Genomic DNA, 14,533 nt, shown 5'->3' on the forward strand with positions numbered 1-14,533 from the left:
CAGGGCCTGTCCTCTGGATCCTGGGTTTCCCATGGGTTCTCCGTTTTCCAGCCTCACCTACAGAATCCTGACAGTGAACGGAGACTTGTAAACACAGTGATCAAGGGAAAAGCTGGCCGCACCTCCCTCCAGCTGCTGTGTAGTTACCTGCCAGTTAGCGCTCCAAAGCCTGGGAAGCCCAAGGCGCTAGACGTAAAGACTGCCTTCAGTAGGAGGGGAGAGCAGGTGGGAGTTTTCGCTTTTTGAAAAAGACTTGACATTATTTCTGAGAATTGATAAAGCCCTTGGGCAGCCCCTTGGATGGGCGTGTTTTACGGCCAACACCCATGGAATAACCGGCAGCTTGTGTGATCCACGCTGATTAGCTTCATATTTGAACTCAAAGCTGCTTTTCTTGGCGGGCTCAGTGCTTTACTGTTGCTGCCAAAGTCTATGGGGATTTATGCCAGTTGGTTGGGGGCTTTGGGTGTCGGTTTCAACCCAGAACATATTCTCTCGGCAGAGGTGCCTTTCAAAATGTTCCTGCGTGGCCCATCCTTCACAGACACCCTGTGGAGTAGTGAGCCCCAGTGCTCGTGGGCTGTGCCTGCCTTGTCCACTCTTCTAAGGGACGGGGTGCAAGGGGCAGTCTGGACAGAGAAGCCAGTGCTGTGCCGCCTCGGGGCCAACACTGCCCACAGTCACCCAGATGTTCAGGGAAGGCCTGGCCACCTTCTGTGGCCTCTGCCCAGGGCTCACCAAATGTCCTACATCTGGCAGCTGGCTGTGTCGGTGGCCTGTGGCTACAGGCAGTCCCCAGGTGGGATGCTTGGTAAGCTGAACTGACTCTTCATCCACCTGAGAGTCAGACACCTCAGCTTGAAATCAGTGGAATTGAGTCCTGCTGCCATTACTCCCAGTTTCTAACTCCACCACCGGCCCACCCCCAAACCACCTTCCAACTCATGGACAAAGGACGAGAACAATAAGTGTCACCTGGCCTGCTAGGATGTTAAACCCCATTTGAAAAGGTTAAGAAAAATAAATAAAAATTAAAAAAAATTAAAAACAAACCATAAAACCCTCAAGTTACATTCAAAGAAATGCTGAAGGAAAAATGTAACTACTTACTCTAATTATTAGCCTCACATGGAGCCAAGTAAAACCACACCTGCAGCACGTGGGCTGTCAGGAGTGGTAGGGAGGGGCCTGGCTGGGAAGCCTGGAGCTCCGCCACCCCCTCACCCTGAGAGCACCCCCAGAGATAAGGTGCTAGGTGTGTTTGTTTGGGGAGGACAGGGTGGTTAATCCAAAGCATTAGCTCTTGTAGGCAATTTTTCGCGTCAATGCCCTTGATATATTTTTAGTGGCCTGTGCGTGCCCCGTTTTCCCTTTTTCTCCTTTGTCCTGTTTCTTCTTGACTGTCCCTGTGTTTTTCCTCTTCTCAGTGTAAGGTTTGAGCCAACTAACACTCTCTGGCATTGCTTAGCATTGCTGGTGACACTGAGGGACAAAGTACCTTTCTTGCGCATCCCCCTGCAGCAGTGCAGGGTGGGTGACCAGCACCAGGGCACTTACAGGCACGTGCAGATCTGGCAGTGGGGAGGTGGCAGCCAGAGAGTCTTGAGATGAGTGTAAGAGGAGATTCCAGAATCTTATTGAGGGGGTTGAGGGAGAGGAATGTCAACAGGGTCAGGGAGGGGCATTTGCTCACAGTCCTGAAGAGGCAGGCAAGTTGTAGTACCAGGGGTTGGGGTACATGTTGGGACGTGGGGACAACATCTCAACCAAGAAACCTTGGGCAGGCAGGTCCGGGTGCTGGGCTTGTTGAGGCAGCAGTAGGAGGGGACCAGGACCGGCTTTGGACAGCCTCCCCTTGGGCCATAACTATGGTCAGAAAGAGGGAGAGTCTGACAGCAGAGCTGGGATAAGAACTCAGGTCTCTTCAACCCCACTTAGTTGTAATCAATTCCTGAATTCTATAAAGTATTCTCCTTCCCTCAGAGTTTCAGGTACTACTTCTCACCATCATGTCATCAAACGATGGGCAGTCTATCCTTCTGAGTGTCAGTAACCAGCAGGGTAAAATAGTACAGAACTCAGTCAGGTCACTTCCTGCTTTCTAAATCTTCCCCAAGTAGGATGTCCCTTAGTGTAGTTATATCTGGATATGACTATATGCACTTCCTCCAAAAATAATTTTAGGTGGAGGGTGATGCTGGAATCTTATATGTCTTCATAATTATTAGTGACTACAGGGTACTTTTCTATTCATTCCAGAACTGTAAGATTTCATAGCTGAATGTAAATAACACAGATTACCTAGTTAAAATACCTTGTTTTATTAGAAGTGAAAACTGAGGTTAAGGGAGGTTCTGGACTCCTAGCCCCGTGCTGTCTCTGCCGTTCTTCCGTGCCGTGACTGCTGAATCACAGAAACAAAAGCTGAGAGGCAGGTTCTCTTAGACCGTTGTCTGATTGACAGTGTCTCAGACCGTAGAAATCACACTGAATGGTTCCAGAAACACATAACTATCCGTGTGTAAACACTTTCTCACACAGCCACTCACGCACACTCGTACACATATATGCACAGACACACACCCTGCCCTCTTTCAGGGCCCATTTTACACTGTCAATGAGCGCTTTACACAGCCAACAACCTCCCGAACAGGTTGCTACCACCTCCTGCTTCCATTAAAACAATGCCCCCAGAGGGAGTTAGGCGTAATGTGTGAGTAAATCTCCATCTTCCTGGAAAGACGGTCTCGTGTCTCCGAGCCGCCTCGGTCCGACCATCCACCTGCTGAGGCTGGAGGTGGGGTGCGGCGGAGCGGAAGATTCCTGATTGAGCAACTCTTCGTCCCCGAGCTGAATACAGCTAGGGGAGGTCCTCCCCCTCTCCCATTTCTCCTTCATTATGAGGAGGGCAGACTGGACATCAACAAAGGGTAGGCAATGTACATCAGGTTCTGTAATTGTATAAACTTCTGTATTCGTTTCCTAGGGCTGCCGTAACACTGCCAGAAACGCACTGGCTTAAAACAGAAACTTATTCTCCCATAGGTATAGAGGCTAGAGTCTGCAGTCAAGGTGTCGGCAGGGCGACGTTCCCTTTAAGGCCCTGGGAGAGGCGCTTCCATGCCGCTCTGCTCTCCTAGCTCCTGTGGCCGCCACCAGTCCTTGGCAGTCCTGCCTTGTAACGGCATCATTCCAATCTCTGCTCTGTCATCTCGTGAACTTCTTCCCTCTGCACATGTCCCTGTTTCCAGATCCCTCTTTCCTTATAAGGATGCCAGTCACTGATTATGGGGGCCACCCTAATTCAGTATGACCTCATCCTAACTCAATTCCATCTGCAAAGACCCTGTGTCCAAATAAGGCCACATTCACAGGTACAGGGGCTAGGACTTCAACCTATCTTTTGGGGCACACAGTTAAACTTGCAGGTAGTGCCCATACCTCTCACTATTCCGTCAGTCACCACCAGTAAGTAGCACCTCACACGCACACGTGCCCCATCCTTGGTGCGCCCCTGGGTAGAGCCCCAGTACACGGGCAGGCGCTGCTGTCCTGGCTGTCCAGAGTGCGCAAGTGCGCTTGTAGATGTCTGCTCGCTCTCCTGGTCCACAGCGGTTTTGTACATGTTAAGCCTCCCACCCTGTATTTTAAAACACATTCAGTTTCCATTCCCAACTGTGGTTTGCTATATCTCTTACATCCTGGCTCCTACATGCACAATAACCGAAGTGTGTTTGGAGGGTCACCAGCCATCAAGAGTTTTTTTTGCTAGCTCCCTGAAGCCAGAATGTAACTTCACATAGACGGGACCGTGAGACCTCCTGAGACAATGCAAAGAGAGAGTGTAGATGCTGTGAAATAGTTCCCACCAGCTACTGGTTTTGAAAGAACACCTTCATTCCTAAAAGGTTTCAATGTCGTCTTTGTTCACTTTATCTCGCGTGCATCATTAAGGCGGTTGCCCTCCTGCTGGGCAGTCACTGAAATGGGGAATCTCTCCTCAATTTCTGAGCACATATGGTGCCCGGGGAACTTCCTCTTAACATGAGACGCCAGCATTCGTGCAGCGGACAGGTTTCTGTAGGACACTTTCAGTTGGTCAGTATTGGCTCTGCCACAGGGTCATTTTGGCTTCACACGCAAACATCCATTTCAGTGGTGTCTGTCCCGAGGAAAGTCCAGCTGGAGGCTGCAAGGTGACGCGTTGGGGGCTGTCACTCAAAGAGCTCCAGGTAGTCGGGGGGCTGGTCCTGCTGGCCGCAGGGGTACAGGAGGAGCTCCTTCCCCAGGGAGGTGATGGGTTCCACCTGTGAATCCATCCGAAGGCACAGGTCAGGCTGGGCCGGTTAAGACAGTATAAACAAGCATGGCGTGCCGTTCCCACCTCCTCAGAGTACAGACCTTCCTCCCGACCCTTGGTTTACACAAGGTGTTATGGTTTACGACAATTTAAAAAGAGATTTTTCTCATCCGCACACCACCCTACACTCTTTCCCTCCTGGGCTCGAATTCTAACTTAAGAGTATCCCCAGATGTGATTAGGGGAGGCACACATTTTTTAGCCTCTCCTATGTTTTCTGCCAAAGTGGGGTCTCCCTGCATATTTGAGGAGGAACTAGGCTCAATGATAAAGGCAATGCAATTAAGAATCCCGATTATCAGGAGGAATTATCAAAGACTAATCCCCCATTAATCGTCTCAATCAGTTTTCTGGTAATTGCCTTTCATTGTTCCAGTTGCTGCAGAGCAGTAACTCACAGGGCAGCCGAGGTCTTACCTTGTGATACTCCACCAGCTCGGCCAGGGTGGCGTGCTGCAGCTGGTCCACGCCCAGGAAGCTGTAGGAGTCGGTGGAGGCGTCGATGAGGAAATGCTTGCAGCCGTCCTCAGACAGGTAGGAGAGGGCGTAGCCTCTGATCCTTTCACTGACGCGGATCAGAAAGCTGCCGGGCACGCAGGTGCTCAGAAGTTCGTTTGCTCTCTTCAGTGTGAGGATTCCTGTGGGCGAGAAAAGCAGGTATTTCAGCCAAATCACGTCCGAAACGCTCCTCTGTGAAACACAGCTGTGTGGACAAAGTTTGGTAAAAATAAGCATGCTTTTAAGTCCATTTTGGGCATCTAACGACTACAGTAAAATATTCATCGTCTAGAACTTGGAAACTGGGCAGGGTGGGTTACATCAGCCAATGGAGAGTATAAATAAGATTGTAAATGTTTAACAGTCAGAAGAACAAATTTCCACTCATACTGAGGCTGGTAGGATCCGTGACAGTCATCCTGGGAGGCGCCTTGAAGATGGCCCTCCTCAGCGTACTGATGAGGACTCTGTTTCCTGGGGAATGATCCTGTCTGGTCTACAGCAGTGCTTCTCAAGCAGGGCGATGTCTGGAAATTTCCGAGACCTTTTCGGTTATGGGCAGGGGGTGTGTGTGCCGGTGGCATCCAGTACGTAGAGGCCAAGGACACTGCTGAACATCCCAGACTGCACAGGAGAGCTCCACACTACAGTCCATTCTCCAACCCGAATGTCGGCAGTGCTGAAGCTGAGACACCCCGCCCTACGGGTCAGCGAGTTAGTGACAGATCTGGGACAGACCCGGTCCACAAAGTGCCCTCTGCTGCAGCTACTCCGAAATGATGGCCATTGGCATGAAGGAAATACACACACACACATATGTATGTATATGTGTACATATAAGTAGTCCAGCAGAACCATAATGCCTGCTTGAGTGTGGTTGGTAGGGTAATAATATGGGTGTAATCACTTATAGTTTTATTTTGAAAATTTCACCTAAAATGTCAAATGGTGTGCTTGAGTGTGATATTGTTATGTTACAGAATTACATTCTTACGATTTTGTGATAAACGTGTGTGTGTGTGTGGGTGTGTGTATGTCTTCACATACACCCAAAGGAATGAAACTCTTCGTATGTATAAAGAGACAGACAGACGGATCTATACCCAGCACATGTGTATGCGTGTATGTATCTTCATATATATATATATATATGTATATCTTTATATATGTATACATTTTCATATATATATAGTTTAGATGCCTCATGAGTTCACACTAATTCAGACCAGACTTTTCTCCAATTAGTTCAAACTCATGAGGTGTGACTCATAGCCCAGTTTCCCTTATTCCTACTGTAATTCTTCGGATGAATCAGGAATGTTCAAATATACAGAAAGTACACAGACGTATCTTGGAAGGAGGGTGAGGTCGAATTACTCAGTGAGCTCTGGTTTGGGAGGGAGGAACAGTGTTCTCTTAGTGCAGCGGCCCCAACCTCTTTGGCACCAGGGACTAGTTAGTGGAAGACAATGTTCCACGGACTGGGTTGGGGTGGCAGAGAGACAGGAGGCAGAGCTCAGGCAGTGACGGGAGCAAAGCTCGCTCGCTCGCCGCCACTCACCTCCTACTGTGCAGCCCGGTTCCTAACAGACCACGGACCAGTACCAGTTCAGGGCCCATGGGTTGGGGGCCCCTGCCCTCGTGTTCTTTTCCATTTTAGCCGACAGAAGCTCCTGTCTCCTCCTGTTCTGCAACTGATACTCAGTAACGTATCATTAGGGAGAAAAACCACCTGATGAAAAGGCAATCACAGCCCTTCTGTCTTGTCGTTGGTAAAGTTAATTGAGGACTGAACCCTAATTACCCATAGAAAAGCATAGAATAAAAACAGTTCTATTTTCTTTCTTTCTTTTTTTTTTTTTTAAGTAGCCCTTTAATTAAGGGAGGATCTAAAAAATCACCCGTTGTTTCCCAGCTGAGACCAACCAGCCAGCCCTTCTGGTTCCTTCTCTGCCCTGCACCCTTCAGGGGGCCCAACCCCAAAGTTGCAGTTCATGAGGCTCCACCCCAGTGAGATGCAGGGGTAAGAACTGTGGGTGATGAAAAGGCGTGGCACCCCCGCTCCCCTCCACCCCCACCGTCCACTCACAGGTAGGGAATGACCCTGAAACGGAAGATTAAGGTCCCTCATCCAAGGGCCCCACCTCCAGCATGTTCCTGCCCGGCGGGGTTAGTGATGCTGGGGGTGATCGCCAGCACATCTGGTCGCCTGCCTGTCCTGTCCCCGATAGGACTGAGCCACTGGAAACCGCAGACACTACAGACACCGAGCAAGCCTCTTGGGTCGGTGGTGGCACTGTCTGTTGTAGGTGCTTAAATGACCCCTGTGCAAGCTCGGACAGGTCTGGCCTGCTGCTTCCGTTGGCCCCTTTACCTTTCTAAACACACCTGGTCCCACTGATAAGCGGCAGAGGACTGCCGTAAGCTGAAACGCGGCAACAGGGAACCGGCCTGCCCAGGGACTGTGCAGGACTGAGGTCTGAAGACTCTGATCTGACTGTATGAAAGCACGGATAGCTCTCCCCAACGCTGAAACTCCCGCGAGTGAAGGAGACGCAGCACTCCAGAGAGAGATTCTCTCCCCTCCCAGACTGACCGACAGGCTAACTCCGAAACCCCAAATGACTTCAACAGATGGGGCAGATGTTGTAACTCATAACATCTGGATGTGATCCAGATGGGTTTGGATCCCTAAAATGAAACTATTCTGGGACATTATAACCAAACCTTGGTTAAGGTCAAATTGCTCCTAAAATCAGGTCATACAGTAGCTGTAACCCAAATGCTCAAAGCCTCTCCATCTGTAATTATTACCCACTATGCACAGACCTTGGCGCCGTCTAATCTCCAGAGACACCAGAACACGATAAAATGATTCTGTGGCAAATCAGAGGCCCTCATGAGACCCCTTGCTCACAGTGGTACTGATGGCGGGTTCGGAAGGTAAGCGCTGTTGGAACGAGGCTTTGTTCCTTTTGCTTCAAACAGGATTCTCATTCCTGAAAGGCACAGTCTCTCGGTGCATCTGATGGCACAAGCCGATGTGCAGTTTGTCATGACTGCAGCAAGGGCAGCGGCTGCGTGCTGGGAGGCCTGGCTCTGATCACTGCCAAGCAGTGAGCTTTGTCCGCCCCCGAAGGGAGGCCTTGAACGCCAAACCAAATCCAGTGTCAGATACTAATCGCCATGGACTCGAGCAGTCTCCTTATGGTGTTTTTCACGCCCCGATTTGCCCACACACACCTGAGGATCCTGAAGCAGTGGCCCTCATCCAGCCATAAAGGCCATGATGCCGCCAGGCCACCTCCTTCTGACCAGCGCCCTCCACGCAGCTTACAGAAGCCCAACCTATCTGAGGTCATAGGAGGATTTCTGTGATGGTGAACAGGGGTAATTCAAAAAAGCTTTTTTACTTCATCAGTTATTTTTATCCTTTCTTTATCTCACCCAGGAACATGTCTATTGACTTTAGAGGTAGGGGGTTGGGGAGAGAGAAACATCGATGCAAGAGAGAAATATAGATCAGCCGCACCCTGCCTGGGGATCGAACCTGCAGCTTTTTGGTGTATGGGACGATGCTCCCACCAACTGAGCCACCTGGCCAGGGCTTACTTCACCAGTTTCTGAAATGAACCAGATCTCCCAGCAACAGTGTATTGTAGAGCTGAACCCAGGGAGGACGTGGCAGAACTACGGCAGAACAACGCAGCTGTCTCTCCACACGAGGGTTTACCGGACAGCTCCTGGCTCTGAAGAGCCCGTGGCACAGCTGGGCTAAAACTCCCAAGAGCTGAACACCCAGCTCAGAGGCTTGTACCGCTGGGGCCGAGGCGGAGCAGAGAGAAGCGCTCCACTCCTCTCTCTGCATGATGCCCAGGTGCCTTCTGGAGCAGTGCCATTCACAGGATTTTCTGTGCTGATGGAATGCGGTCTGTGCAGCCCACGGGGTAGCCATTGAGCCCCTGGGAGATGTGGCCAGTGTGACTGGGGGACTTAACTTTTTACTTTATTGAATTTTAGTTCATTTTGCTATAAAGAGCTATGCATGGCTAATGGCTGCCGTATTGGACAGCACAGCTCTCACCCACCTGGAGTGGAGGAGGCTCCACAACAGGCTCCGGAGAGGCGTTTCTTTGGCACAGAGGAGGGTAAACAGACCCTGAGAGGCCTGAAATAACTCAGAAACCCTGTGGCCTTGAACTTAAACAGATCTGGGCCTGAACATGGACTCTGCCACCACTAGTGGCAGAAGCCTAGAAAAGAACTTAACCCCTTAATTCCTAGGTTCATAGTCTGTAAAGTGAGAATAACAATTATCTTTAAAGTGCTCAATATAATGCTTGGCACATATTAAGATCTCAAAAAATTACAGCTGCAACAGAATCTTCTGACAGACAATGAGAATTACTAATAGACTTTAGTGTTTATGGACTTGAGATAAATATATAAAAACATAACTGCCTGACCTGACCGGTGAGGCTCCATTGGTTGGACATTGTTCTGCAAAGGGAAAGGTCGCTGTTTCAAGTCCCAGGCGAGGCACCCGTCTGGGTTGCGGGTTCGGTCCCCAGTTAGGGTATGTAGGAGAGGTAACCCATTGATGTTTCTCTCCCTCTCATTCTCCCTCCCCCCCTCTAAAAATAAATAATAAAATCTTATTAAAAAACGTAATTTCCTTACACCAACCAACTATCAATTATTTTTAAAAATCCCATTCAAAATAGAAATAATTGTAAGTACATAGGACTAATCTAGTTGGTTTTTTTTTAATGCACATGTCCTGTATGGGGAATTTATTTAACAATTCAAAACAGAGTACTAAAAAAAAAAAAAAAAACCAAACCCTACCAAATCCCTTCACAAAGCTTTCTGCCAAAACTGTTGGGGCTTCCACGTGTCCTACATGCCTCCGTGGTGGCACAGTGCAGTAAGCCGAGCTAGGGATGTGCAGGGAGGTCCTTCCCACGGGGCAGGTGGAAAGTGTCCAGGGACGGAGTGAGTATGTATGACCCGGAATTAGGTTCCTGGTCTCCAGCCTGCTACGGGAAGCAGCCGAGAGATGGCCGGCAAGTCTCTGCATTACTCCCTCTGGGTCGCACCACCAAACTGAAGCCTGTGAAAGCTAGAAATGTGCTTTGGCACCGAGGAAAACTAACAAAACATGGAAAAGAACTTGAGAATCTTTCCAGTGTTCTCCCACACATCCCACATAACCAGTGGGACCAAAAGTCCAGGGAAAGTTGGGACCCATGGTCTTGCTGAGGGAGAAGTAGACGTGGGGAGACTCTGCTTACCTAGATTTGCCTGAGATCATGAAAAGATGCTCAGGAAGCAGAGTTCAGCCTTGCATTTCAGGATCTCTCCTGCACGTGGGGTTTTTCATCAAGCTCCTACATCTAGGAGCTCAGAGGCAATACCTATTTCCCTGTTTACAAAAGGGGCATCACAGGGCATGTCTCTTCATTATGACCCCCAGTGGGACAGGAGACCTGAGGCAGAGTTCTGGGCTCTCTGCCTTCACACTGAATGTTGGGGCTCCCCTGGCTTTTGTCCTGGGTCTTCTCCTGTCATTCTTCTCAGCCCACTCCTGGAACATCTCGTCCCCTTTTAGTCAGCTGACAACACCAACCTGTTCCCTCTAACACGGACCCAGCAATCTGACTGTCAAGTGGATATTCCCACACGACTCCCAACAACATTGCAAACTCATCCCAAACGAGCTCATTCTCTGCCCTCTTCTCTCCTTCCCTACGTTTCCTCACCCTCCTCTGTCCCTTCTTTGAACTGACAGCAGGCACCTCCCACCCAGCCCCACAAGCCCCGAGACCCAGTACCTTCATTTCCCTACCGCCCCCAGTCCATGCCCATCCTTAGCAAATCTAATTAAGAGAAAAGGGTGCAAGGATAAACCTCAGTGGGGCGAAAAGCCAGGTGACGAAAGCAATAACTGCGGAAGGAAAATTTATGGCAATGAGAGCAAGATGGTCAATCAGTGAAGAAGAGCTTCCACACCACGTTTCAAAGCAGGGTTCCTGATAAATAATTGTACGTCGAAAGGATAAGATGTGATCCCTCTTTATCATAGAAATATGTGAAATTCGTCTTCCTAAAACTGAAGACAATTATTTATATTGACTATACGGCTGCGTATCTCTGATGTTGTTTTACTGTAGGTTATTTATTTTGCTTAGGCCTATGTTAAATATTTGTATAAATGACAATAAATAACAAAGCAGTTAGTAAGTTTTTCTATGTAAAACTCAAGGATCTTATTTTTAAACCCAGGCACCAGCTGGAACTGTAGTCCAGCTGTCTCCTCGTAGCTTTAGGCAACTGTTTCAAATTGAACTGCATGTTAAAAGTACCAGGCTTTCTAGTAACATCAACCGACACTTTCAATTTCTCACTCCCTGCTGTTACACTACCACCCTAGTCCTCCGGGATGACAGTATCTCCTGCCCAATGACACAGAGACGACAAAGTGGTGATTTCCTCAGTTCTTGTCTCAAAAAGGAGAATAAAAAAGGCAGGAAGGAGACAAGCCATGATTGCCATGACAAACATGTCACTGACCCGCGTTCTCTTTCGACATTGTTGTCACTCTTTCTTCCAGTGTCTTTAAGCAAAATGGGAAGGAAGGAGGTTTACCACCTGGCCCTAGGAAGGAGGGGACCACCCCTGAAAGTGGACACTTACGAAAGCCTGGATTGCCAAAGAACAAGCATTTTCCGGGACAACCAGCCAGTTCTGCTGACCCATTCTAACTGCTAAAGCAGCCCTTTAGCAGAAAGCCTACCACAAATAATCGTGTTCTTTTTAGAAGAGTTTGCCATGAATTATGATTGAGAGCTTATTCTGTAGATCTCGGTATGCGTGAGTGATACCACCTAAAGGAGAGAAGCCTCAAACATCACTCAAACCAAGGTACCCTTCAGGACAAGCGCACCCCGTGAGAGAGCAAAGTGCTTTTGTTGTACTTACAGCCAATTAGTCCAATTTAACCACAGACTTAAGAAGCCAACTGAGGCAAAACAAAAAACAAGGAAAACCACTTCATTTTCTTGAAGTCCAAGAAACTGAGAGCTCAGTGAAATGTGAGCTGGGTACACGGGGGCTTGAATTAATCAAGTTTCTAGGGTCAAATAAAGAAGTACAGGGCCCAGCAGAAGCAAGGCCTGCTTGCATGTGGTTGGTAGGGTAATAACATGGGAGTAATAATTTATAGTTTTAATTTGAACATTTCACCTAAAATGTCACATGGTGTGCTTGAGTGTGATATTGTTATGTTACAGAATTACATGCTTAGGATTTGGTAATAAAAGATTTTGTAATAAAAAAAGGGGGCATTATTTGTGCCGAAATAATATGTAGCTTATTTAGCTAATATCTGCTCAAGCTCCACCTGCAGCCTTCACTATGGACTAGAAACAAAGATCAAAAGCACAGAATTGTTAAAGATCACAAGTTCCACTCCTGCATTCAGCAGATGAGGAAAACGAGGCTCGGGTAAGCTGACCTGCTGCAGAGAAAGAAGATGACTTGCTCCAGGTCACTCAATGAGGTATTGGACAGGCCACTCTGTGAATGCCACACCGACGCCCAGCCCCCCATGCCCAGGGGCCAGGTCTGACCCCTCAGGGGCCTGGGGCCCGCAGGCGGTGCGGTCAGTCAAGAGCCCTGGCACTGCCTTCCCCACCCACCCGTGGTGTTTTACTTGTGGTGATACATTAACCCACCGTGCGTGCAGCGACCGTGGCTGCTGACTGCTTTTTCTAAATATGTCATGGAAATGGGGCTCACGGAGAAAACCTTTGAAAAACTGCTTTGTGAAAATAACTTCCAAGGCTCTTCTGGGGCAGCCCAAATAAAAGGAAGCCTTTATTCTTTGTGCCTCCCTGGGGGATCAGCCATTTATCCGCCATGAGAAGAGGCTCCGGTGAAGGACCCTCTGCACTCACCGTGGAACCAGGGAGCGATGGTGTCGGCCGTTTTCTCGTAGCCTGCTCGCAGAGGTAGCTGCTCCTCTTTGAACCATCGGATGATGTCCTCCAGGGCACAGCCGGAGGCTGTCCTTGTCACTCCCTGATTTCTGTCATTTGTAAGACCATTTATCAAGTTAGGTTTAACTATTTTGAAAACAATGCCTTCAAAAATTGTATATGTCCATACATGCACAGGGTGGGGCAAAGTAGGTTTCTAGTTGTATGTGAAACACAGTTCATTCTTGTATTAGTATTTACTAATTATTGTATTGTTTTTCATACTAACAAGTGTAAAACAACTGTTGCCTCAGAGAGAGAGAGAGAAATGAGAACTATAAACATTAAAAAATCTAACTGCACGGGCTGAGCTAATGAGAGGTTGGGCACACACACTGCCACCACCCCTCATGAGCAGAAAATAGGAAGGAACGTAAATCTGTCACTTGTCCTTCCAGTCCTACAGGGCTAGTCCTGGAATTAAGCTACTGCTGTGTTAATGCATAGATTTTAATTTATTTTTAGTATGAACTAGAAGCTCCATTAACTCCTGATTAAAACTTGAGGAAATAAGCATTAAAAAGTGAAAAACACCCCCCAGCACTACTTTCCTGAAGAACATGAACTTGCAAATGCAACAAATCAAATGTAACAAAATAAACTTCTTCCCTAGCCTTCTCCCTTCTTTCTCCATCCACTCACCTCCCTGACTTGGTTTCTTCTCTCCCACACTTTGAAGAGGTTTAGTTCTGTTAAAGAACAGTCTGAGAAATACAAAGTTAAAGAAAGAAGAGTGTTTTGAGATTGGGAAGAAAAAGACATAGGCAGCAGAAGCCTTTGGAAATCAATTCCGTAGCAGAACTGAAGTTCTGGAATGTCAGTCAGTTTCCATGACAAAAAGCACCATTGCAGTGTAACAAATATATTCCCAAGTCTCATGAAACGCTCACTATTCTGAGCATAATTCAGTGTAAAAACGAGTGTGGATGAGCTACCGGAATGTCCTGTCATGAAATTAACATTACGACTCTTTATGCTTTTTATGGTAACATATGCTACCATGAGTTACATGCAATATATATGTTAGATGGACATGTATACATGTACATATGCATATACACATGTACACAGCATTTTGGAGAAAATAGCCTGTAATATTTAACTTTCCTTGGGAGTGGGCACTACATACACGTGAGATCACATGGTAAGTTTTTTTCGCTAGTTTTCAAATTAGGTATATTTTTCCTTGAGAAGTCTTTGGAGGCCAAGGGAAAAGTCCAAGGACAGCCAGCCTCTGTGTTCTCCTGGGCTGGACCCTAGGTGACCTTGACCATCCCCGTTTAAAGTGCCAGCCTTAGAGCCAGCCAGTCTGACTGCCTCACACGAAGCACTTAAAGCAAGTGTCTTCTGCTGAAAGAATGAGCAAAATGAGCGCAGCTTAAAACAAGAATCACCCTCAGTAGAGGCCACCTTCACAGTTGTCCATCGCAGACATGGTGCTCTAAAAATGGTGTGGGCGAGGGCACAAGTTGCTCTCCCACCCTTGGAAGGGCCTGGGGAACAGCAGCAGGCACCTACCCTGGCCTGCCGGGCCGTGGCCACTGCTCCCAGACAGGCTCGGGTGCGTGGTCACAAAACCGCAAGGAGACCTGCTTCCTGATTACCTTCCTTGTTTTGTTGAGCACAAGGGAAAAGT

The 14,533-nt window shown here is 48.2% G+C and overlaps 1 protein-coding gene across 2 annotated transcripts in view; it reads right to left on the reverse strand.

The window, feature by feature from the left end:
- Positions 1-2,297: 2,297 nt before the first annotated feature.
- Positions 2,298-14,533, reverse strand: part of SH2D4A (SH2 domain containing 4A) — a 49,828-nt gene continuing 37,592 nt past the window's right edge. For both annotated transcript variants that reach the window (XM_053916517.2, XM_053916518.2), the window contains exons 8-10: positions 12,817-12,947; positions 4,778-4,998; positions 2,298-4,307 (exon numbers count right to left, since the gene is read on the reverse strand). In XM_053916517.2, the coding sequence (XP_053772492.1) occupies positions 4,215-4,307; positions 4,778-4,998; positions 12,817-12,947 (445 nt within the window). In that variant the 3' untranslated portion in view covers positions 2,298-4,214. The remainder of the gene's footprint in view (positions 4,308-4,777; positions 4,999-12,816; positions 12,948-14,533) is intronic.

The sequence above is a fragment of the Desmodus rotundus genome, chromosome 13 (assembly GCF_022682495.2).
Source record: "Desmodus rotundus isolate HL8 chromosome 13, HLdesRot8A.1, whole genome shotgun sequence".
NCBI lineage: Eukaryota > Metazoa > Chordata > Mammalia > Chiroptera > Phyllostomidae > Desmodus > Desmodus rotundus.